Source organism: Danio rerio, chromosome 5 (genome assembly GCF_052040795.2).
Source record: "Danio rerio strain M-AB ecotype USA chromosome 5, GRCz13ab, whole genome shotgun sequence".
NCBI classification, from domain to species: Eukaryota; Metazoa; Chordata; class Actinopteri; order Cypriniformes; family Danionidae; genus Danio; species Danio rerio.
Window position 1 is genome coordinate 13,047,501 of NC_141025.1, and position 23,210 is coordinate 13,070,710.

At 36.7% G+C, this 23,210-nt stretch overlaps 1 protein-coding gene across 3 annotated transcripts in view; it reads right to left on the reverse strand.

Annotated features, from left to right (window-relative positions):
- The window catches only part of nos1 (nitric oxide synthase 1 (neuronal)), a 130,364-nt gene extending 108,239 nt beyond the window's left edge, over positions 1-22,125 (reverse strand). The window contains exons 1-2 of one of the 3 annotated variants that reach the window (XM_087252824.1): positions 21,919-22,125; positions 14,416-15,160 (exon numbers count right to left, since the gene is read on the reverse strand). In XM_087252824.1, coding sequence (XP_087108950.1) covers positions 14,416-15,122 — 707 coding nt within the window. In that variant the 5' untranslated portion in view covers positions 15,123-15,160; positions 21,919-22,125. 3 annotated transcript variants of the gene reach the window in all.
- Positions 22,126-23,210: the final 1,085 nt, after the last annotated feature.

Consider the following 23,210-nt stretch of genomic DNA (forward strand, 5'->3'; position numbering starts at 1 on the left):
GGATGGATGGATAGATAAACATACAGACAGATATAACAATAGATCAATACAACGATGGAATGATAAATAGACTAACAGACAGAACTAGATGATAGATAGATAGATAGATAGATAGATAGATAGATAGATAGATAGATAGATAGATAGATAGATAGATAGATAGATAGATAGATAGATAGATAGATAGATAGATAGATAGATAGATAGATAGATAGATAGACAGATAGATGTATTTTTTTCAGTAATTAGTTCAAGCCAATGGGGTTTAACTATGCATTTAATTTCAATGTATGTGAAAGTGCCATGGTTTTTTACGTGTAAGTGAACCACTTGCATGCCATTTCTCAGTAAAACACTCGCATTTTCTTTCAGACCCTTGAGACCTGCACATCACGACTGAAACAGCCTTTAGGAGAATGTGCTTTTTTTAATGCACATGAACTGTGTCTGACAGAAGCATCAACAGTTTTCACATACGCACTTCAAAATCAAAGCCGTGCATGACAAAAAACACTCATGACCCACTGAAAACAGTTGCGACCCCCTTTTGGGTCATGACCCACCAGTTGAAAAATTGAGTCAATTACTCAATTAAGTCATGTTTAGGAAATAAACTTTCTGGTATGTAGTGTAGTTTCTTATACAGTTGCATACCTTGTGATTTTTTTTCTTTTTGAAATTTTTCCTAAATTATGTTTAATAGAGCAAGAATTTTTTCACCTTAATTGCTACATTTTTTTTTCTTCTGGAGAAAGTATCATTTTATGTTATTTCAGCTAGATGAAAAAAAATTTTATGGTCAATATTATTAGCCCCCTTAAGCATTTTTTTTCAAGTTGTCTACAGAACAAACCATCAATAACTTGCCTTATTACACTAATTTGCCCAATTAACCAAATAACCGCATTAAGCCTTTAAATGTCACTTTAAGCTGTATAGAAGTGTCTTGAAAACTATCTATTCAAATCTTATTTACTGTCATCATAGCAAAGATAAAATAAATCAGTCATTAGAAATGAATTATTAAAACTATTTTGTTTAGAAATGTGTTAAAAAAAATCTTCTCTCCGTTAAACAGAAATTGGGGAAAAAATAAACAGTGGGGCTGATAATTCAGGGGGTTAATAATTTTGACTTCAACTGTATATATGATGCCTGCCTTATTGCCTTTGCCTGTGTATTGACCACAACTCTGGATGTCCCGTATAGATCTGTTAGCTCCTGTGTTGACTGTTGCTTGCCTGACCATTCTGTTTAATAAACCTGCGTTTGGATCCTCAACCCCGTTGTCAGCGTCACATCATATTACACATTCTTTTTAATTTAATGCTTTACGTTTCAGTTACTATACTCCCAAATTCATTCTGCATAAATCCACAGATTTTTTTTTTCAAAATTCTGCACTTATATTGAAATATTCACTGGAACAAACAGCATGATGATTATAATCAAATCTATTCCGTAAAAAAAACTGACTACTGTACAAATGTGCATACATTATCAATTTCAATCATTTGTTTAATAACATCCAATTTGCACTCGGTGCACTTAAAATAAGCAGGTATATTTTAAATTGTAAATTATAAACAGTGAAATGGTAAAACTGCAAATATTTTCAAATTTTCTATTGTTTTAAAGATGTTTTCTTGAGTTTTTGGCACTTATGTAATGCCATAATGCCGTAAAGCCATATGTAATGACGTAAAGTAATAAGTCATGTGGTACAACTTAAAGCTTTTAGCAGATCTTTCTAGTTACAAGATTTTAATTTTTAATTTTAATTTCATTACATTTCTGAATTTTAGTTCAAACAGGAGAATGCAGCTTATGTTTGATTTTGCACATATAATAACAATGTTATTAAACAATATGGATTTGGAGTTTGGTGATGATTCGTATAATGTTATAAATACATTCACCGGCCACTTTATTAGGTACACCTGTCCAACTGCTTGTTAACGCAAATTTCTAATCAGCCAATCACAAGGCAGCAACTCAATGCATTTAGGCATGTAGAAATGGTCAAGACAACCTACTGCAGTTCAAACCGAGCACCAGAATGGGGAAGAAAGGGGATTTAAGTGACTTTAAACATGGCATGGTTGTTGGTGCCAGATGGGCTGGTCTGAGTATTTCAGGAACTGCTGATCTACTGGGATTTTCATGCACAACCATCTCTAGGGTTTACAGAGAATGATCCGAGAAAGAGAAAATATAAAATTAGAGTCAGTTCTGTGGGCGCAAATGCCTTGTTGATGCCAGAGGAGAATGGCCAGACTGGATCCAGCTGATAGAAAAGCAACATTAACTCAAATAACACACAACACATCCAACCTTGAGGCGGATGGGTTACAGCAGCAGAAGACCACACCGGGTGCCACTCTTGTCAGCTAAAAACAGGGAACTGAGGCTATAATTCGCAATTCACTAAAATTGGACAATAGAAGATTGGAAAAACATTGCCTGGTCTGATGTGTCTCGATTTTGTGGAATGGGAAATTAGCATCATGAATGTGCAGCAGACTAATCTGCAGCAACTGCGTGATGCTTTCATGTCAATATGGAGCAAAAGGAATTAAGTACCACGACGGATTAAGGCAGCTCTGAAGGCAAAAAGGGGTCCAACCCGATACCAGTAAGGTGTACCAAATAAAGTGGCTGGTGAGTGTATGTTTTTTATGGAAGAGAATGTGATGATTGGTATATTAAAAGTAGATGCTTCCAGCTAGGCATTAAGAGAGTTAAATACTTAAATCAGATTTGAATGTCCAGACCCATATGATCACACAAATTAAGCCCACAACAGGCACCAGATAATGAAATCATCAAGAGGAAATGACAAACTTGTGGTCTTATTTCTTATTCTGGTCGAGTTCCTCTTAACTTGATTTGTAAAGTACTGTATACGATTAACCAGATAAAAGGGAAATATTCAATATTCATGTATCCATATTCAGGATTTTTCTATATCTATTATGTGACAAAAAATCTTTATTTTCAGAATTTTAAATTCATTTAATTTTGCTGGATGTAGTTCAAATACATTTTTTTAAAAAATAAGAGAATTTCACAAATTTGAACATGCAAAAACACATAGGATCACTTTCACTTTTTACATTTAACAATAACATCATAAAAATATTTGTTAAATTCTTGTCTTGTCGTTTATGTGTTCGTATCTGCAGTCTGCATTGAGATTTTAGATTTCTTTATGCACTATTCAATCTACAAGATGAGTGTAATAAAGATAATATTAGTTGTTTGTCACACAAACTCAACTGAATAGAAAAACGGAGTCACAGGGAGTGTTATGTCAATGGCAATAATAAATGTAAAAATTAAAGGAAGAAGAATGTACAAGTCACAAGTGAATGGTAAATGTATTTTGATGTCCTAACAAAGGATAGTGGAAGAAACTGCACAAATAAGTAAATAATAATGAATCATTTGTTCCTGCAATTAAAATTTGTGTGAAATTATTTTAAGCTGTCGACTAATGACTAGGCCCCCACAGATTCTGTGCGAAGAGAAATCTGCAGATTTCTGTCGATTTTTATCCTGTCGTTGAATACATTTATGTGTAAATTTATATTTATTTAGTTTTTAAATTAATTTCAGTAATATTAATGACCAATATGAAAGTGTTCATTTATTTACAATACAGTTTGTGAAGTAATATTTTCTATCTTCTACTAGATACATTATATGATAGATTTGCTTTGTTTACCAAATAAGTGGATCTAATTGGATTTGCAATGTAAACATTAAAAGTTTAAAAGCTATTTTTATTTTTATTTTATATATTAAGTTTTTAGTTACGATACTCCCAAAATCATTTAGCATAAATCTGCAGATTTTTTACAAATTCTCCATAGAACTAGCAAAAATGTGCACAGATTCTGTCTGGACTTACTAATAACCCACAATGTGATGCAATAGCGGTGATTGATTCATGAATGCATTTGCAAATGCTGACTCATTTCAGAATTGGACTGATATAGAGTTGAGCAAACTGGTCTTTATTAAATGATTCAGTGACTCAAATGATCTAGTCAGAGTGACTCCAGTTAACAACTCACTGATTCAAATTATCTGGTCAGAGAGAGTTTTTATACTGTATATTTATATATTTAGCACACATTTAGTTTGTATTCATTATTTATATTAGGCCAGGGGTGTCTACACTCCGCTCTGGTGGGCCGGTGTCCTAGAGAGTTTAGCTCCAACCCTAATCAAACACACCTGAACCAGCTAATCAAGCTCTTACTGGGTATACTGTATTAAAAGTTCTCTAGGCAGGTGTGTTGAAGCATGTTGGAGCTAAAGTCAGCAGTACACTGGCGGTCCAGGACTTTGGCTACATTTCATATATTTAGTTTTTTTTTTTCACTTGTGTTACATATTGAGTAACATTAATTGTGACAATGCAAGTGTGTATTGTTCCTGTGTGTTTCCTCCCATTATCTATCTCTTTCTCTCTCTCTCCACATGAGCGGAGATCAGGTGCAGCTGTGAGAGGGGCGGCGCCAGCTATAAAGGCACGCCGTTGACGCTCCTCATCGAGTTCTCTTCCTGTTTCCCCTCGCCATTGTGTGTGTCTGAGCAGTTCGCTCTGAGTTCTCTGTGCGGCAGTGATCTGTCTGAAACCTTTCTTTTCAAAGTCATCTGGTGAGATACTCTGTTAAATACGGTAATAGGACGGTAACCTGCATTAGCTGTGGCTAATTGTTTAATGCCTTTCTCCAACCCTGTTTCAAAGTCATCTGGTGAGATACTCTGTTAAATACGGTACTAGGACGGTATCATGTGTTAGCTGTGGCTAAGATTTACCTTAATGCTGAATGATCAACGGGAAGGCCCTTTTTCTTTTGTCCAGTTTTTCTCCTGTTTTGTGGTTAGTTATGGAGGTTAGAATTGTATGCCTTATTTATGGAATTTTATTTTTGGTATAGGTAAGAGGTTTAATATTAGGTAGCGTACCTTGTTTTGTTTGTTGTTTTGGCCTTTTGTTCCCTGATTCTGGTTTTGATCTTTTTGTTTAATAAATCTGATACCCCTTATTGACAACTTGGCCTGTGTGTGTGTGCTTGGGGGAACAGGAACGGGGACTCCGGGTGACCACTTTTTATGGCGGTCATCCTTAAACTTATGTGCGTAGCGGGGTGCATCCGCTACGTAACATAATTGGGGGCTCGTCCTAAACTTCGTGTGAAAGCTCGTCTGCCTTTTGTTTGTCTGCGCATCAAATTGGGTGAGTAAAACTTCTCTCTTTACATCGTGTCGTGAATTGTGTTAAACTTTGGGTGTGGGGGGAGGAAATATGGAAGCTGAAGTGAAAGCTTTTATTGATTCTCCGTCGTTAGAGCAATTTGATCGCTTCCGAAAAAAAGATTTGCTGCAAGTGGCAGAAATCTATAAGATATCCGTTTCATCTGGTGCAGCGAAAGCTGAAATTAAAGCCGAACTTCTCTCTGAACTGACATCACAAGGCGTCTTTTCAGAGGAGCTCGAAGCCGCTGCTTCCCCTGCAGCAGATTATGACGTGAATGTGGCACTGAAGTTAAAAGAACTCGAGTTTAAAATTAAACAACAAGAATATGAGACTCACTTATTACGTATTCGCGAATTAGAACTACGCCAGGAAGCGAGAGAAGTACAAACTGCTGAGAGTAGTCGTTTCGATCCCAGTCGATATATGAAACTCGTTCCTCAATTTAGAGAGTCGGAAGTGGACGCTTATTTTATTGCTTTCGAGAGAGTGGCAGGCAAATTGGGCTGGCCAAAAGAAATGTGGGCGATTATGCTGCAGAGCAGTTTTGTGGGCAAGGCGCAGGAGGTGTGCTCCGCGTTGTCCATGCAAGATTCGCTCAAATATGACGTGGTTAAAGCTGCGGTATTGAAGGCTTACGAATTAGTGCCAGAGGCATATAGGCAGAAGTTCAGGGGCCATATTAAGAAAACGCAACAAACCTTTTTAGAGTTTGCTCGTGATAAAAAGACCATGTTAGAAAAATGGTGCACGGCATCTGAGGTTACCACTTTTGAAGGTCTCCAGGAATTAATTTTGTTGGAGGACTTCAAGAATGGTTTGCCTGAGAATATGGTTTTGTATTTGAACGAACAAAAAGTCACTACCCTGTCTAAAGCCGCTACACTGGCTGATGAGTACGTACTCACTCACCGCGCTGTCATTCCTGCAGCCCGCCCGCATCGAAATTTTAAAGTGGATAGTGAGAGATTTCACAAATACGTGTCCCGTGAAGCCAGAGATTGCCCGCACGCGAGCACCTGCGGGTGGAGTGAATAGTCGTACAGAAAAACGACTTTGTTTTTATTGCCTTGATCCGAATCATGTTATTGCGGAGTGCAAGGCATGGAAATTAAAGAATGCGTCCGGTAGAACTAAAAGTGTCGCACATGCAGTAATTGAACCTCGAATGATGAAGGCTGCGAATACTGGGCTGCACAATGATGTCTTCAAGCCTTTTCTGCTAGAGGGCTGGGTTTCCACGTCTCCAGGGGAGACCGAGAAAGCCGTATCCATCTTGCGGGACACTGGTGCCGCCCATTCCTTCATTCGGGAGGGCATTCTGCATTTGTCGGAGAGGACTTATACTGGTTCAGATGTTTTAATTCGCGGAATTGAACTGGGTTGTGTGAGAATTCCGGTTCATTCTGTGTTTTTAAAATCTGCACTTGTCACTGGAGCAGTTAAAGTCGGGGTGTGCGCACAATTTCCCGTTGAAGGGGTAGATTTTATTCTGGGGAACGATTTGGCCGGAGGTAGTGTGTTTCCCTGTCCAATTGTGTCCGATTTCCCCGATAATAATATTGCTGAGGTAACCGACACGTCTAAATTTTTCCCAGCCTGTGCGATTACACGCTCGCAGTCACGGAAATTTGAAGACACTGTTGATTTTGTCTGATTCGTTTTTGCTGCGCTCGGATCCTACCGAGTTCGTTCTGTCAGTGGATGACAAAGTGGTGAATGATAATGAAATAAAATTGGACAATCAAATTATTAAAATTGGTCGTAAACAATTGAGTGAAGCGCAAAAATCCGACCTGTCATTGTCTTATTGTGTTGACTCTGCTGTCCAAACCGAGTCGGAGTTAGACGGAGTTAGAATTGGATACTTTTGGGATGGTGATATTCTGATGCGTAAATGGACATCAGCGTCTGTGGTTGATCCAGACACACCGCCCACCTATCAAATTGTGTTGCCAGCCTGTTACCGGTCGGCAGTGTTGAAATTAGCGCATGACCACGTCATGGCAGGACACTTTGGTGTTAATAAAACTTTTAGTCGCATCACTAAGTATTTCTTTTGGCCTAGTCTGAGATCAAGTGTCGGGAATTACTGTCGTTCATGTCATGCGTGTCAGGTCGCCGGGAAGCCTAATCAAGTCGTGCGGCCGGCTCCCTTGCATCCTATACCAGTGATGGGTGAGCCCTTTGAGCGTTTGATTTTGGATTGTGTTGGTCCCCTTCCAAAATCTAAACAGGGTTATCAGTACATTTTAACTCTAATGTGCGCGGCCACTAGATTTCCCGAAGCTGTACCTTTACGCAACATTAAAACTCAGTCTATCGTGAAGGAGCTGATTAAATTCTGTTCCCTCTTTGGTCTGCCTCGCGTAATTCAAACCGATCGTGGCACGAATTTTATGTCAACTCAGTTTAAGCGTGCGCTCGAGGCAATTTCAGTGTCACATCAAGTCTCCAGTGCGTACCATCCGCAATCACAGGGAGCGTTAGAGCGCTTCCACCAAACGCTTAAAACAATGTTGCGTACTCACTGTGTCGATGCAGACAAAGATTGGGCAGAGAGCCTCCCGTTTTTAATGTTTGCTGTGAGAGAAACCGTGCAAGATTCGCTCGGATATAGTCCGGCAGAGCTCGTTTATGGCCATGTTTTTCGCAGCCCTTTGAAGCTTTTAAATGAGCAGTTACTAGCGAGTGAGTCTTCTACAGTACCAGTAACGGAGTACGTGGACTCGTTACGTAAACGTTTGTCGCGATCATGTGAGCTTGCCAAAATTCACCTTACTAATTCTCAAGCGTCTATGAAGGAGCATTATGATAAACGGAGTGTTACCCGTTCATTTGAGCCAGGTGATTTAGTGCTCGCCTTACTGCCGGTGCCAGGCTCCGCGCTCCAGACTAAATTTGAGGGCCCGTATGTGATAAAAAGAAAAATCAATGACACAAACTATGTGATAAAAACTCCTGATCGTCGCAAGAAAATCAAAATGTGCCATATCAACATGCTGAAACTCTATCACTCAAGAAACCCTAGCGAAGTGAAGTGTAAATCTGCAGTGGCAGTGCCAGATGATTCGAAAGAGAGTGATATGGATGTGGAAATTTGTGACTCAGTGTGTGTGGGGAGTTTACAAAACTCCGTAATATTAAAGGACTTGAATTCCCGTCTGTCTTACCTAGGTGATGGTCAAAAAGACAGTGTGAGAAACTTGATACACAGTTTCCCAGAGATTTTCACAGATGTTCCGTCCCGCACTAACGTTTTGAGTCACGATATTGATGTTGGCAGCGCATCTCCAATCAAGCAACACCCATATAGAGTCAATCCTTTTAAACGCAAAATTATGAAAACAGAAGTGGAGTACATGCTCGCTCATGGTTTAGCAGAGCCATCTCAGAGTGCATGGAGTTCGCCCTGCCTTTTAGTTCCGAAATCTGATGCATCTTTTCGTTTTTGCACTGATTTTAGAAAGGTAAATGCAGTTACCAAACCTGACTGTTTTCCGTTGCCGAGGATGGATGACTGTATAGACAAAATTGGACCTGCAAAGTTTGTTACAAAGCTTGACTTGCTTAAAGGGTATTGGCAAATCTCACTTAGTGCACGCGCTGCTGAAATTTCTGCCTTTGTCACCCCAGACTTTTTTGGTCAGTACTCTGTGATGGCGTTCGGGATGAGGAACGCCCCTTCCACTTTCCAAAGACTTATGAATATTGTCTTACGAGACATCAGAAACTGTGACTCGTATTTGGATGATATTGTGGTGTACTCTTCCACGTGGGAGGAGCACATTGAAACCTTACGTGAGGTATTTTCAAGATTGAAAGCTGCGTCATTGACTGTAAACCTCGCTAAATGCGAATTTGCTAAAGCTTATGTCACCTACTTGGGTAAACGTGTGGGGCAGGGTCAAGTTTCCCCTGTAAATGCTAAAGTAGAGGCTATAATGAATTTTCCCAAGCCTTCTAACAAGCGAGAGCTGCGCCGTTTTCTCGGCATAGCCGGGTATTACAGAGGGTTTTGCCGCAACTTTGCCAGCCTGGTGGCTCCCCTGACTGATCTTCTTCGGCCCTCCAACGTATTTCGCTGGTCTCCTGAGTGTGAACTTTCTTTTAATGGTGTAAAAGTTCTGCTGAGCAACGCACCTGTTCTCACTGCTCCGAACTTTGAGCGCCCATTTCAGCTGGAGGTAGACGCAAGCGCTGTGGGAGCGGGAGCTGTCCTTTTACAAAGTGCTGAAACTGGCATTGTAAAACCCGTGTGCTACTTCTCAAAGAAATTTAATCGAAACCAGTGTAACTATAGCACTATTGAAAAAGAAGCCCTTGCTTTGTTGCTAGCTTTGAAACACTTTGAAGTTTATTTGGGTGGTTCAAGTTTCCCGATCAAAGTTTACACCGACCACAACCCTTTGGTGTTTCTAAATCGCATGTTTAATGCGAATCAACGGTTGATGCGTTGGGCACTTTTACTGCAAGAATTTAATCTTGAAATTGTGTACAAGCGTGGGACTGAGAATGTGATCGCGGACGCGCTGTCCAGAGCTCCTGGTGTTGAAAGCTCTGTGTAAAGTAAAAAAAAAAAATTTGGTGCAATTTTTTTTTTACTATGGGTGGGGAGGAGTGTTACATATTGAGTAACATTAATTGTGACAATGCAAGTGTGTATTGTTCCTGTGTGTTTCCTCCCATTATCTATCTCTTTCTCTCTCTCTCCACATGAGCGGAGATCAGGTGCAGCTGTGAGAGGGGCGGCGCCAGCTATAAAGGCACGCCGTTGACGCTCCTCATCGAGTTCTCTTCCTGTTTCCCCTCGCCATTGTGTGTGTCTGAGCAGTTCGCTCTGAGTTCTCTGTGCGGCAGTGATCTGTCTGAAACCTTTCTTTTCAAAGTCATCTGGTGAGATACTCTGTTAAATACGGTAATAGGACGGTAACCTGCATTAGCTGTGGCTAATTGTTTAATGCCTTTCTCCAACCCTGTTTCAAAGTCATCTGGTGAGATACTCTGTTAAATACGGTACTAGGACGGTATCATGTGTTAGCTGTGGCTAAGATTTACCTTAATGCTGAATGATCAACGGGAAGGCCCTTTTTCTTTTGTCCAGTTTTTCTCCTGTTTTGTGGTTAGTTATGGAGGTTAGAATTGTATGCCTTATTTATGGAATTTTATTTTTGGTATAGGTAAGAGGTTTAATATTAGGTAGCGTACCTTGTTTTGTTTGTTGTTTTGGCCTTTTGTTCCCTGATTCTGGTTTTGATCTTTTTGTTTAATAAATCTGATACCCCTTATTGACAACTTGGCCTGTGTGTGTGTGCTTGGGGGAACAGGAACGGGGACTCCGGGTGACCACTTTTTATGGCGGTCATCCTTAAACTTATGTGCGTAGCGGGGTGCATCCGCTACGTAACAACTTGTTTGCGCACGTCATTCATCATTTATTAATAGAATGCTCATTAGTGATTAGTGTATGACAAGATTGGCATTAAAACATTTTTTTTTTTTTTTTTGGGAAAATCATTAGTCAGTTCAAGAATCACTGAAAATGAATATATTATTTTAACTGGAAGCTATAGTAAATGTGTATGAACTTATATTCAAATCTTTTTTTTTTGGAAAAAACATATGTAACATAGTTCAAGGTCCAGTATATTTGGTTAACAAACCACACATTGTGGTTTTAATGGGTTTGTGAAGCAATTAAAAATCGAATTGAATTGAATTAATATGGTAATTGGTTAATCTAAATAATCATAATATATTATAAATAAATATATTCAATATTATCTTAGACTTTTACCCCAAAATAACATTTAAAATGACTGAAAATGTATTTTTCAATAAAGTTTGAACAGGTATTACAAAAAAGAACTGCTTTTAATAGCATTGTCACAGTCACCAGCGATCTAGCCCATGCAGAGAACTACAAATCTGCCAGCAAAAGGACTACAAGTTCCATTCATACACTACTCACACGCACCTGTTCCTCATTCAGTAGACTACACACACTCATGGCTGGGAGCTGGTCATGAACTGATTACATGGACTATATACACAACACACACGCACACCTATTTGCTGAGTCTTGTTTTACAGTTTTGTGACATCGTGTCTCGTGACAAACATGATGCGTCGCCATGGAATTATTAAGGCTAAAAATATTTTAAAATAATGATCGCCTAAAAAAACTCATTCCCTGTTCCAGATAGAATCTTTTAAACTCACCAGTGAAAGGGTCAATAACAGTAGTAAAGCAGCGGTAGTTACTTTACATTGCAAGACCAAAGACATGTTTATATTCACTTGCCTGTTATAGATCATAAATTTTTTCATCGGTTGTCATGTACTGGATTCCACTTTAAATGAAAATATATATAACAAACTCGATTAGTGAATTCATTTAGCAGAAAATGGCATGTTTTATTATAGATTTTAGACTTAGGGCACTGCCATCTTGGAATGTCGTTGTGTCTGACATCACAGGGTTGGTTCTGTTCCCTCAGCTGAACAGATACAGTGGAAGTAAAGGACTGAACACAGAGTCTTGAAAACCTAATTTAACCCAATGCGTGAAGTTGTGGATGTGGAGCTGGTGCAAATACAAGCAACAGATGTGTGTCTAATATAGAAGCATATATTTATTTTACTGTATTTTTCTTTTTTCCCTTTTAATCACTGATCATTTGATGCACTTTGATCCACTCTCTGTATTACGCTGCTTGACTGCCTGTCTGGGTTTCAACCATGGTAGTAACAAACTAAACACAGACACTGGACAGCCTGATTTAACCCATTGAATGAAGTTATGAACGTGCATCGCAGGGCTGGTGCTTTTAAGCGACTTAAGTTGTGTATTTTTCTTTTGTCAATACCTTTTGTTTGGTCCACTCTCTCACGCTGCTCCAGCGCTGCCTGATGAGGGGATTTTCATTCAGACTAATGCAACAATTGAAATGATATATGACTTCACGCTTTACTAAGTCACGTCTTTGTGGATTTGCTCTTCAGTGTTTGGACTCTCAGTACTGACTATTAAACCACACTGAACTAAGCTAAACTGAACTGAACTTAAACACTGAAAACTGAACTTCACTGTTTCAATTTACTATGATCTTTTATGTAAATCTGCTGTGACACAATCTACATTGTAAACGCGCTATACAAATAAAGGTGAATTGAATTGAATGTGAAGACCTATTCCCTTCTCAAGTCAATGAACTAAACTGTAAAACAAAATTTAAAAACCTGCCATGTGAAAGACTTGGCTGATCTTAGTTTGGTTTGAACACGAGCAGAGGTGAAAGCTGTAGCAGTAAAAACTGAAATTACCCGCCTTTATTAAGTTAGTACCAGAACTTGTTGAAACCCAGACAGGGAGTCAGGCAGCGTAATACATAGAGTGAACCAAAGCACATCAAATGATTGGTAACTAAAAGGGAAGAAAAATAAAACAAATATATATTTTATATTAGACACACATCCAATGCTTGAATTTGCACCAGCTCAACGTCCACAAGTTCATGCATTGGATTAAATTAGGCTGTCCAGTCTCTGTGTTTAGTCCTTTACTTCCACTGTATCTGTTCAGCTGAGGGAACAGAATCAACCCTGTGACGTCAGACACAGTGATATTCCAAGATGGCGGTGTCCTAGGTCATCTACGAGCAGATCAAGGTAAAGACAGATGCAGCTCGACTAGTGTATTCAGCCTTGAACTCCTTTGTGTTATAAATGAAACAGTTTTTTTTTACAGTAATAAGCTCAATATAAAATTTTAAAAATGATACTGCATTAGACATTTAATATGATTTAACCTACTAAGCCTTTAGTGTCCACACTGAAAAAGTGTTGCATGCAGAACTGTTGCAAACAATTTATTTGTGTTGAATTTAAACAAACAAATTAATTTTAATAATGTTCAACTTAATTTGTTTGTTTAAATTCAAAACAAATAAATTGTTTTCAACAACTTAACGTAAAAAAAAAAGTAAATCCAAGGAATCATCTTTGAATATTTTTTTTCAGTGCACATGGACAGCACATTTTAGCTCTTAAGTGGTTAACCTCTTAAGGCCCAAGGTGTTTTTTTACATGATTTTTTTTATTATTTCTCTTTACTATTTGGGCTTATTGGAACCTAATTAGAATAAAACCTAAGTATTATCTTTTGATATGATGTACTTTTAGAGAAAATTTATGTTCTTATATGTGGAGGAATTTACATAAAACACTTTTTACTGACTGTATTTTAATGCACATATAAAATATACATTTCTTTTAACCTGCTTTGACTATCAGAGAGTAACCCCCCCCCCCCCCCCCTCCCCCCTTCAAAACAGTTGCAGGATGACACTGTATGTCTGTAACAAAATATAAAACATTCAAAACACTTTATTAAAGCAACGTTTTCTGGTTTATTTAAAATATTAGACTAAATGAAAAAAAAATCCCTTGGCAAATTGAATATAATACGGTGTGACAGAATGTCAGAATGTTCAATTTTAGGTGAACTATTCCTTTATTAACGTTAAATTAACAGCCCCAATCATAAAACAATTTTGTGTAAGTATTTGTGTTAAAATTTATTCTAATTAATTAATTAATAACTAAACTTGTAATCACAAATTTGTGTACAAGTAATAAAGTTGTGCTTTATTGTGTTTTTACAGTTTACAGGTTTAGTTCACTCAAAAAATGCTCACTATTTACTTTCCCGTAGGTGCTTTCAAACATTTTTTTTTATATAAAAAAGGAAGATATTTTATTTTAAAGAAAGAATTTCAAGTTAGTTTGGAACAAGTGTATGATGAGATAAGGATGACAGACTTTACATTTTTGGGTGACCTATTCCTTTTTTAACATGTTAAATTAACAGCCCTAATCATAACAAGTTTTGTTCAAGCATTTGCATGAAAGTACTTCTAATTAATTAACTAATAACTCACCTTGTAATAAAAATTTGTGTACAAGGAATAAAGTTGTGCTTCATTGTGTTTTAACAGTTTAAACTGATAGTTCAACATTAAAAACCATTATGCAGTATGCTTCTTTTTTCTGTTAAATATAAAAGATATTGAAGAAATTAAAGGTATTGAAGATTGTCTTGAGTATTGCCACAAAGACATTGATGCATTAATGACATCCCTCACCTCTCCACCTGCACCTCTGCATCCTTCCTATCGATGACCCTCTGGCCCTCTCCGTTGATCTCTTTTTTGCTGTTCTTGATGAGCTTCAGCACAGGCTCGATCTCTTTCAGCAGGTCATTGTTATCCTCCACCCCATTGAGGAGAAGTCCTGCGTGGCCTCCTTCTCTGAGAAGAGAGTCCTGTGACAGCAGGGGAATCAGGGGTTTGTCATCCCGCGACTCTTTCCTGGGAGTGGAGGAAGAGGATAGGTTTTCTATTGCCCTGAGCTCTTTGGTCATGTTGGGCGTGAGGGGCGAGCATCGTTCGCATGGCCTGCTTTGGGCCGGGTTGACAGGCCTGGTGACCCGAATCGTCTTGGTTTTTCCATCACTGCTCAGCGTGGTCTCCAGGTGAGTGGTGAAACCCTCTGGTCCACGAAGGATCAAGACAGCGTGGCTTTCGGGTGACACGTTCTTCAGGGTTTCAAGAGCACGTTCATAACTCATGTCCACCAACGGCTTGTTGTTTACAGCAAGGACGATGTCGCCCACTTGGACAAGCCCGCATTCCTCCGCCGCTCCTCCCCGGATCAGGTCCGAGACGATGACAGGTGGTTTGCACACCCGCTGCTTGACCAGAAAGCCCAGTCCACCGATCTTTCTTTTAAAGAGGCGAACTGAGATGATGTTGGGCTGTAGTTGACACACGCTGGGCTCTGATTCCTGCATTGTGTCTTACTGTGCGTCAGCGCTGATCTGCGATTGAGCTAAATGCGACAAAGGAGAACAACGTGTCAGATGTGTCAGACATGCATGAGATGAAAAAATATGCAGAGCTGCAAGACAATGCAGACTTTTTTCCATTCTGTGACATTTAAGAAAGTGCTCCCTTTCAATTAAGTCCAACTATGTATGAATATAATCAGTATGTACAGTTGAAGTCAAAATTATTCGCCAGCCTGTGATTTTCTTTTTCAAAATATTTCCCAAATTATGTTTAACAGAACAAGGAATTTTTCACAGTATTTACTATAATATTTTTTTCTTCTGGATAAAGTCTTATTTTATTTTGGCTAGAATAAAAGTAGTTTTGAATATTTTAAAAACCATTTAAGGTCAATATTATTAGCCCCTTAAGCAATATATATATATATATATATATATATATATATATATATATATATATATATATATATATATATATATATATATATATAAAATGTCTACAGAACAAACTTACCTAATTAACCAAGTTAAGCCTTTAAATTACACTGAATTAAGCTAAATACCACCTTGAAAAATATCTAGTAAAATATTCTGTACTGTCATCATGGCAAAGACAAAACAAATCAGTTATTAGAAATGAGTTATTAAAACTGTTATGTTTAGAAATGTGTTGGAAAAAAAAAATCACTAACACTTTAGTTCAGGTCACAATTTATGCTATTAACAACTTGGCTTATTACCTGCCTATAATTAATTTATTAACTGTTCAATAGTCGTTTTAAATTAGGGATGTCCAGATCCGATCACATGATCGGAAATCGTACCTGATCACACGGTTTCAGACTCGATCGGAATTAAATTTTTCTTCCCGATCAGGACTCAAATATATATATATATATATATATATATATATATATATATATATATATATATGTGTGTGTGTGTGTGTGTGTAAACTTGAGATGCAAAAACGTCTGAAATTTCCATCGAAAATTAAAAAAAATTTTTAACCACCTTTGTTTGTTTAGATATTTCACTTTAAAGACCAGGAAAAAGACTTATGCTTTGCCATAAAAATGATATTACTGAACATACACACAGGAGCCTGTTAAAAATGTTAATTTTAGAGGGAAATTATTCTCTATACGGTGGCACAGAGTTTTCTTGACACAGTAACAGCAACGCATGCAGAATGACATCACTTTGATGCAGAGACGCTATTGGTTATATGCTGGCAAAATATAACACGGAAGCAGCTTGAAGCGGAAAGTGTATGTCTGCAGTCTGGAGGTATTATAAAGTTGATGACAGCATTGCCATAGCCAACTATGAGATATGTAAACTTGGGATTGTCTGCCGGGTATATTAAGTTGAGGTGCTATTTGTTTTTATATTACATTTACTGAAGAATTGATGTAATTTATCACTTGATTTTTCAAGAAACCTCACAGAAGTGCTCTGTTTGATAACAGAGTTGTTAAATGTTAAAATAAGGATGAATAAAAAAAGAACATTCTGGATCTGTTTCTTCGCTCTTCTTTATTCTTTTTTAAATGTTTTTCAGTATCGGTAAATAGTCAAAATCAAATTACTCGGACTCGAGTTTTTATTATATTATAATTATAACCTATTATATTATAAAGTATGATCTTATTCAGCATCCCTAATCCTACCCAAAACCTAAACCCAACTTCTACCTTACTAATAAATTGTTTATTAAGCTAGTGTTAGTTAATGGTTTGTTTATACTGTGATTAGAGACCAAAACTAAAGTGTTACCTAAAAATCTTTGAGTCAAACAGACATTGGGGAAAAATATACAGGGGCTAATAATTCGGGAAGGACTTTAACTGGATGCAAGGATGCTTTAAAGGAATAGTTTAACCACAAACTATTTGTTCTGAGCTTGTAAACTGGAAGGAACAAAAAAAAAAAAAACTTTGTGTAGGAGACATTTTTAGAGTGAATTCGCTGCTTAATTTCCAATTAGCTGGAGAGAACACATTGTAACATGCAACTAAATGTGAGCTTAGAAAATTGAACAGTATGTTCCTCCATTCTTCAGTGCTGTCATTTTACACGAAACATGAAATTCCATTAATGTTACCCACACAACTAATACCTGATGTTAATTATTGTTCTTTCAAACAGGTCACAGTCAATGAATTGGTAATCTTGCTAAACTGAGGCTGAATGATTGCATTCAGTGATCAGGTTTGTGACTTATCAACTTTCTCCAAAACCCTTCAAATACCTCCAGAAGGCTTGAAATATAAAGCACTGAAGATTCCTCCCAATTCTGCTTTTTGTGTTTCACAGAAATAAAACAGCATGACACAGTTCAGAATGATATGAAGGTTAGTAAATAATGACCAAATATTCTTGGTTTTTGGATGAACCGCTGATGTACTTTGAATGTGATCCATTATTTGTCTGAAAAAGCCATTCAGTTCAATTCGTCACGATATTTTTTTTTTTCCTTTTTAATAATTTCCGTGATTGAGTGGTGACTCACTTCACAGTGTACAAGCTGTGAACGTAGACTTCAATTCACTCTTTCCTTTCTGTTGACAAGCCAGTAGCGTTTCCTCCATGTGCATCAAGCTCAGGCTCGGTTCATGTAAGAAACACTTAATAATCTACAGTCCTCTTGCATCTCGCCTTTCCTGGCAGCATGAAACGCATATGGCCTCGTGTGAACAACTATTGTCCAATTCTATCAGAATGCGACATTACTAATTCATATTTAGAGTCACGTAGAGAGATATTACAACTGCAGGGACTGATTTGTAATGGAGAAAATAAGCAAATACACAACTTTAAACAGCACTGAAGCTTTAGAGCAAGTATTATTAACTTCTGGTTTACAATACACCAGTTTTTAAGAAACTAGATCATTAGAAAAAACTGTATATTTGTTTGTTACATGTGACACTTCCATTTAGGATATGCACAGATGCTTTACAATCATATTTGATTATATACATACTGACATTTTGCTTGTTTGCTACACTGTATTAAAAATGTTTTTATTATTCACAAGCTTTTTTCCAGAAAAAAAAAATATTTCATATGACTGAATTAACCGTATTGCATTAGGTTTCAATTTAACTGTTAGTTCATAAAGAAAAGCTCCTGCTTTGCCAAATGTTACACATATAATTCTGAATGTCCTGATATTACCTTTAAAAGAGTCTGATTTTCAAAGGTATTAAGGATTTTCTATCTAACATAAGCTTTGCATGCAGATCATGTGATAATTTTACATTGAAAAACGTTATATTAATTATAAATTTAATAAATGCTTAGACATTTCTGTGAATAAAGCACCAAAAAGATTAATTAAACACAACATGATGTAGATGAAGTGCATGCTTCATATCTAATTTGCCTTTTTACATGCAAACACTTCAAATACAAGGACTTTTAACCACTTATTGACAATATTATTGTTATCATTATTTTAGTAATAAAAACTATAAATGTGCAAGGAGTTAAAAGAGCTGACAATCATGCATGCATGTTCAACAGGACACACCAGTTGCTTCTGTTGCATCTTGAACAGCTACACATCCTCACTGCACAAAATAGCATCGTATTTACTGTATGCATTTTCCAAAGCATGTCAAATTACAAACGAGACATACTTTTGCAAGCATAAGGAGCCGCGCAACTTACCTTTTAACTTTCTAAATAATGCCTCAAACAATGCGGTTTATCCCCTTGGCAATATTCCGATAGAATGCTGTGACTTTGCTCTCGGTGTCCCACTCAGAAGACGCGTGGCATGTTTGCTCGAGCCGCTGTATAAACACGCAGCGCGCGAGAAAAGCTTCTGCGCTCCTGCCGCTCCGGTGCGCGAGCATTTATTCCGCGCGCACTGCTGTCATTCTGTCATCCATCCCTCCCGACGCGCTGCCTCCCTCAATGGGAGGGTTTTACAATCCTAGTGCTCTGGCATCTATACGGGGACGAATGGCATTTTCACAGTAATATTTGCACATTTTACATTAAACAAGACGAGTTGGTTGTTAATTAAAGTAGAACGCAACATGTGTGTTTACTGTGAGAAAAGGCGACTGGATGATTATTGTATCGTCATTAGGTTAAACTACACCCATAATCAACGCCGTATAAATTTATATTACGAGAAAGTGGTGCAATATATTATATGTGTTTATTTTTCTATATTGTATTTAACTGAGGACAGATAGACTATTGAAACAACAACGTTACTTTAAAGTTTTGCACACAGAACAAAAACTGCTAGCAATATTGTTTACCATGATACTTTGAATATTCGGTCTGACATCACGTGTAGCCTAAGTGTGACTTCAAAACAACAACATTAATTTGACTGTGAACAATGCTGTAACGTTACTTCGACAGTCATTGGCTGTTAATATTTCGCAAAGACTTTTATGACGTTATTGTTATGGCTGAATGTGCTAATTAAAAATCAACTTTAGCTCAATAACCAATTGTGCCATTAGAAACAAAGTTGACAATGAAACGCAATAATTTTACTTTTGTGCATACAATTAACTTGTATGTGTTTACTTTTAAAACAAACAGCCTAGAAGTTTAACTAATACTTCAAACAGAATATTTTAACGTTACCATAACCCAGGGGTCATCTTGGTCCTGGAGGGCCGGTGTCCCTGCAGGGTTTAGCTCCAACTTGCCTCAACACACCTGCCTGGGTGTTTCAAGTATACCTAGCAAGTCCTTGATTAGCTTGTTAAGGTGTGTTTGATTAGGGTTGGAGCTAAAATCTGCAGGACACCGGCCCTCGAGGAACAAGTTTGGTGACCCCTGCCATAACCAGAAGGTTTGGGTAGCCAAGGGGGGTTTGGGGGGTTCGAAAGACCCACCACCTACTAACAAAGTCCAGAATTTGGCATCTATAAGAGCTGATTTGTCCTATTTTAGACTGTATGCCTTAATAAATTGTGACAATAACCAATAGAAGAAGGATTAAAGACAAATTTTATTTAAAATATTTCAAATAGACCAATTCTGACTCAGGAAATGAGCTGGCCAGTTTGTTATTGGCCTCTATACAGTTTTTAATTTAAAACAAGTAACAGATTCTTCTATTACTAATGTTTTTAAATGGTAGATGATGATAAATTTGTATTAAAAATATGTATTTTATATTTCTTTGTTCAAAAATGTTAATTTAAAGCTCTAATCTCATTAGATTATTTATTAAACTAATAATGTAGTTTAAAATGCACATTCATGGTACAATTTTTGTTGCATCAACAAGTGTGGTTATGATCACCATTAAACAAGCTAATCCAGCAAAAAAAATTGTGCTTAAAATGCCACTAAAATGCAGTATTTTAACCTCATGATTTGAACGAAATTGAGGCGAATATCTACAAAAAGGTTTGGGTGGTTTGAAAGACCCACCCCCACTGATAAAAGGTCCAGAATTCATCCCATACATGAGTTCATTTGTCTTATTTTGACTGCTATACCATCATAAATAGTGAAAATAACCCATCAAAGAAGGCTTCCAATGAATGCAAACAATTATTTTTCATGAGTCCAACGTGCAGCTCTACAAAAAAAAAAAAAAAAAAAAAACATACAAAATGATAAAAGCAAAGTCATCTTTCACTACAAGTATAGCCCAACTTTTATTCAAAATCTTTGTCCTTATTCTTGAAAGAAAAGAAAAAAAAACAATAAAAAGGCTTGAAGCACTAAAAGTGGCCATAATTTTACAACTAATTAGGCTATTTTTGGCATGAACTTTCAAAATGTACTTTTTTTTTTTTTTTTTTTTACAAAAGAGACTAGAATAATCATCAAGCTCTCCATTATTAACATTGGTGTTTTATATATTTTTTTTAGCATTCAGATGGCCAAATTCTGATTGAGAAATATTTAATGTGCTGCCCAGTTTGTTATTTGCCTAATAAATGACAATAAGCCACAGTTTTGTTTTGTTTTTCATTCAAAACTTTAACTCCTGTTTTTCTAATGATATATCATAAAAAAAAATGGTATATAATATTTCTTTATTCTCTATACTTAGCTAATGTTTGTGGTACCTTAAAAAGTATAGTGATGATGACCATATGACAAGCTAATCCAGATAAAATGTTGCTTAAAATGTCACTAAAATGCAGCATTTAAACCTCAAAATAAATAGAACATAAGGCAAATACTGCAAAAAGGTTTACTTTTTGAGAAAACAGAACCACCCTTTTCAACAAGCTGGCTACAGACCTGGCTATAAGTTGATAGGCTATACCAATAAAACAAGTAATTTACAAATCAAACAATTTCATATAATTACTCAAAGGACTGTAATATTATTACACAATTATTTTTGATTGCCTTGATACTGTTATAATGGTTTATTAAAATTTTATTTAACAGAATACATTTGTCTAAACTGTATTGTGTTTGTTAAAAAAGGTAAGGTTTTTGAGGTAAAGTTGAGGTAAAGTTTTATATTGAGGTAAAGTTTTGTTTATTTATCATTGAGGTAAAGTTTTATATTCGCACAATCATTGAGATAAAGTTTTATATTCGCACATTCAGACTTTCTCCTTAATTAACTTAATATACCTTCATAAAATAATTATTTGCTAAATCTAAATAGGGAAACCATATTCTCAAAGTACAACATTGTTCACAAACAACTAAATAGTACTAATGTTGTTTTCAAGTCATACTTAAATGAGATTTCAGACCCAATATTCAAAGTACCATGGTAAACAATATAGTGACCGTGTCACTATACGACTGAACGAATGTGTGAATATAAAACAAACTTTACCTTGATGTCATGGCTGCAAAGATAAAACATATTACTCAAAAGTCAAACCTTTGTGGAGTTCATAATTAGTTCATATAATAGCTAACTGAAGCAGTCTCTATATTTTCAACACTTTGTTGTTTATGATGATTCACTAGACGACTCAGTCAGCGAACGTGCACAATTTAAAGTTCCTCGTTTTTAAAGCCAAGTAATTTAAACTCATCTAATTGGTCACTGCGTTCATTGACTCAACATAAACGTTTGTGATTGGTTATTACTGTCAGAGCTGATGTAACGTCGCCCACACATCTAAAGAAAAGCGAATAAATTATAAAAGTAAAGCGAAGCACGTTTTATATCCATTTTTACATTGCCGTTTTAATCGTGATAATTAAGCAGCTGCAATTCCTCCTATTATATTGAATGTATGGTCCTTTCTGCGGCATTTTAGACGAGCTGGTCAACACGAAATTTCATTCATATTTCACAATTTTTTTGCATGTTACTTTTTTCCCTATCAAAGTTATAAGTAAAATCAACATTTCAGAGTATTAGATATCAACAATGATTCAAAGTATTGAGCAAAGTTATTTATTTATTGATTAATTTACATTTGGTCTTTTAGCACACCCTAAGTTCCACAGCAAATTATTTCAATACAAATATTCTATGGTCATTATGAACCACATAATCTAGTATTTTGCTGTAAACAACAGCTATCTGCTAACAAGAATGCTTTTATCATTGTGAACCTTTAAACACGCCATGAACTCCACAAATAAACTCTATTACAGATTATTTAGACTTCACCGCATAACGGAAATGTTAAAACTGAGCCACAACAAAACTTTCAACCTTGGATATATGAATAACAATTATATGCATTATGCAGTTTAATCTTCTACTAAATTAGCTAGAGGAACTTTACTTGTGCAACACCCACACAATAAACAATGGCATGTTTTCATTTAGGAACAGGTTAAACCAGGTCATAATTTCTTTTATCTTTTGATCAGAAGCTTTTTCAATTAAATTAAACTCTCGATGGAGAACAACAAACAGGATCTATTCCTCGAAGAGGTCTTTATAAATTTGAATGCAGGTTTTTGGTGTCAATGCATGCATTGCAAGCTGCTGTAGATGTGGGGGTTTTTTTTCTCCAAGAGGCCTTATGCTGATTGCAGTGTGTCATTCAGACGGGATCTTAATTTAAACAGACAGCATAAATTGAGGATTATGAGTTTCCACCATCCGCAACAGAGACTCTCAAGCCGCAGACTGACCAAAGACTCACATTAGAGACAGTCTAG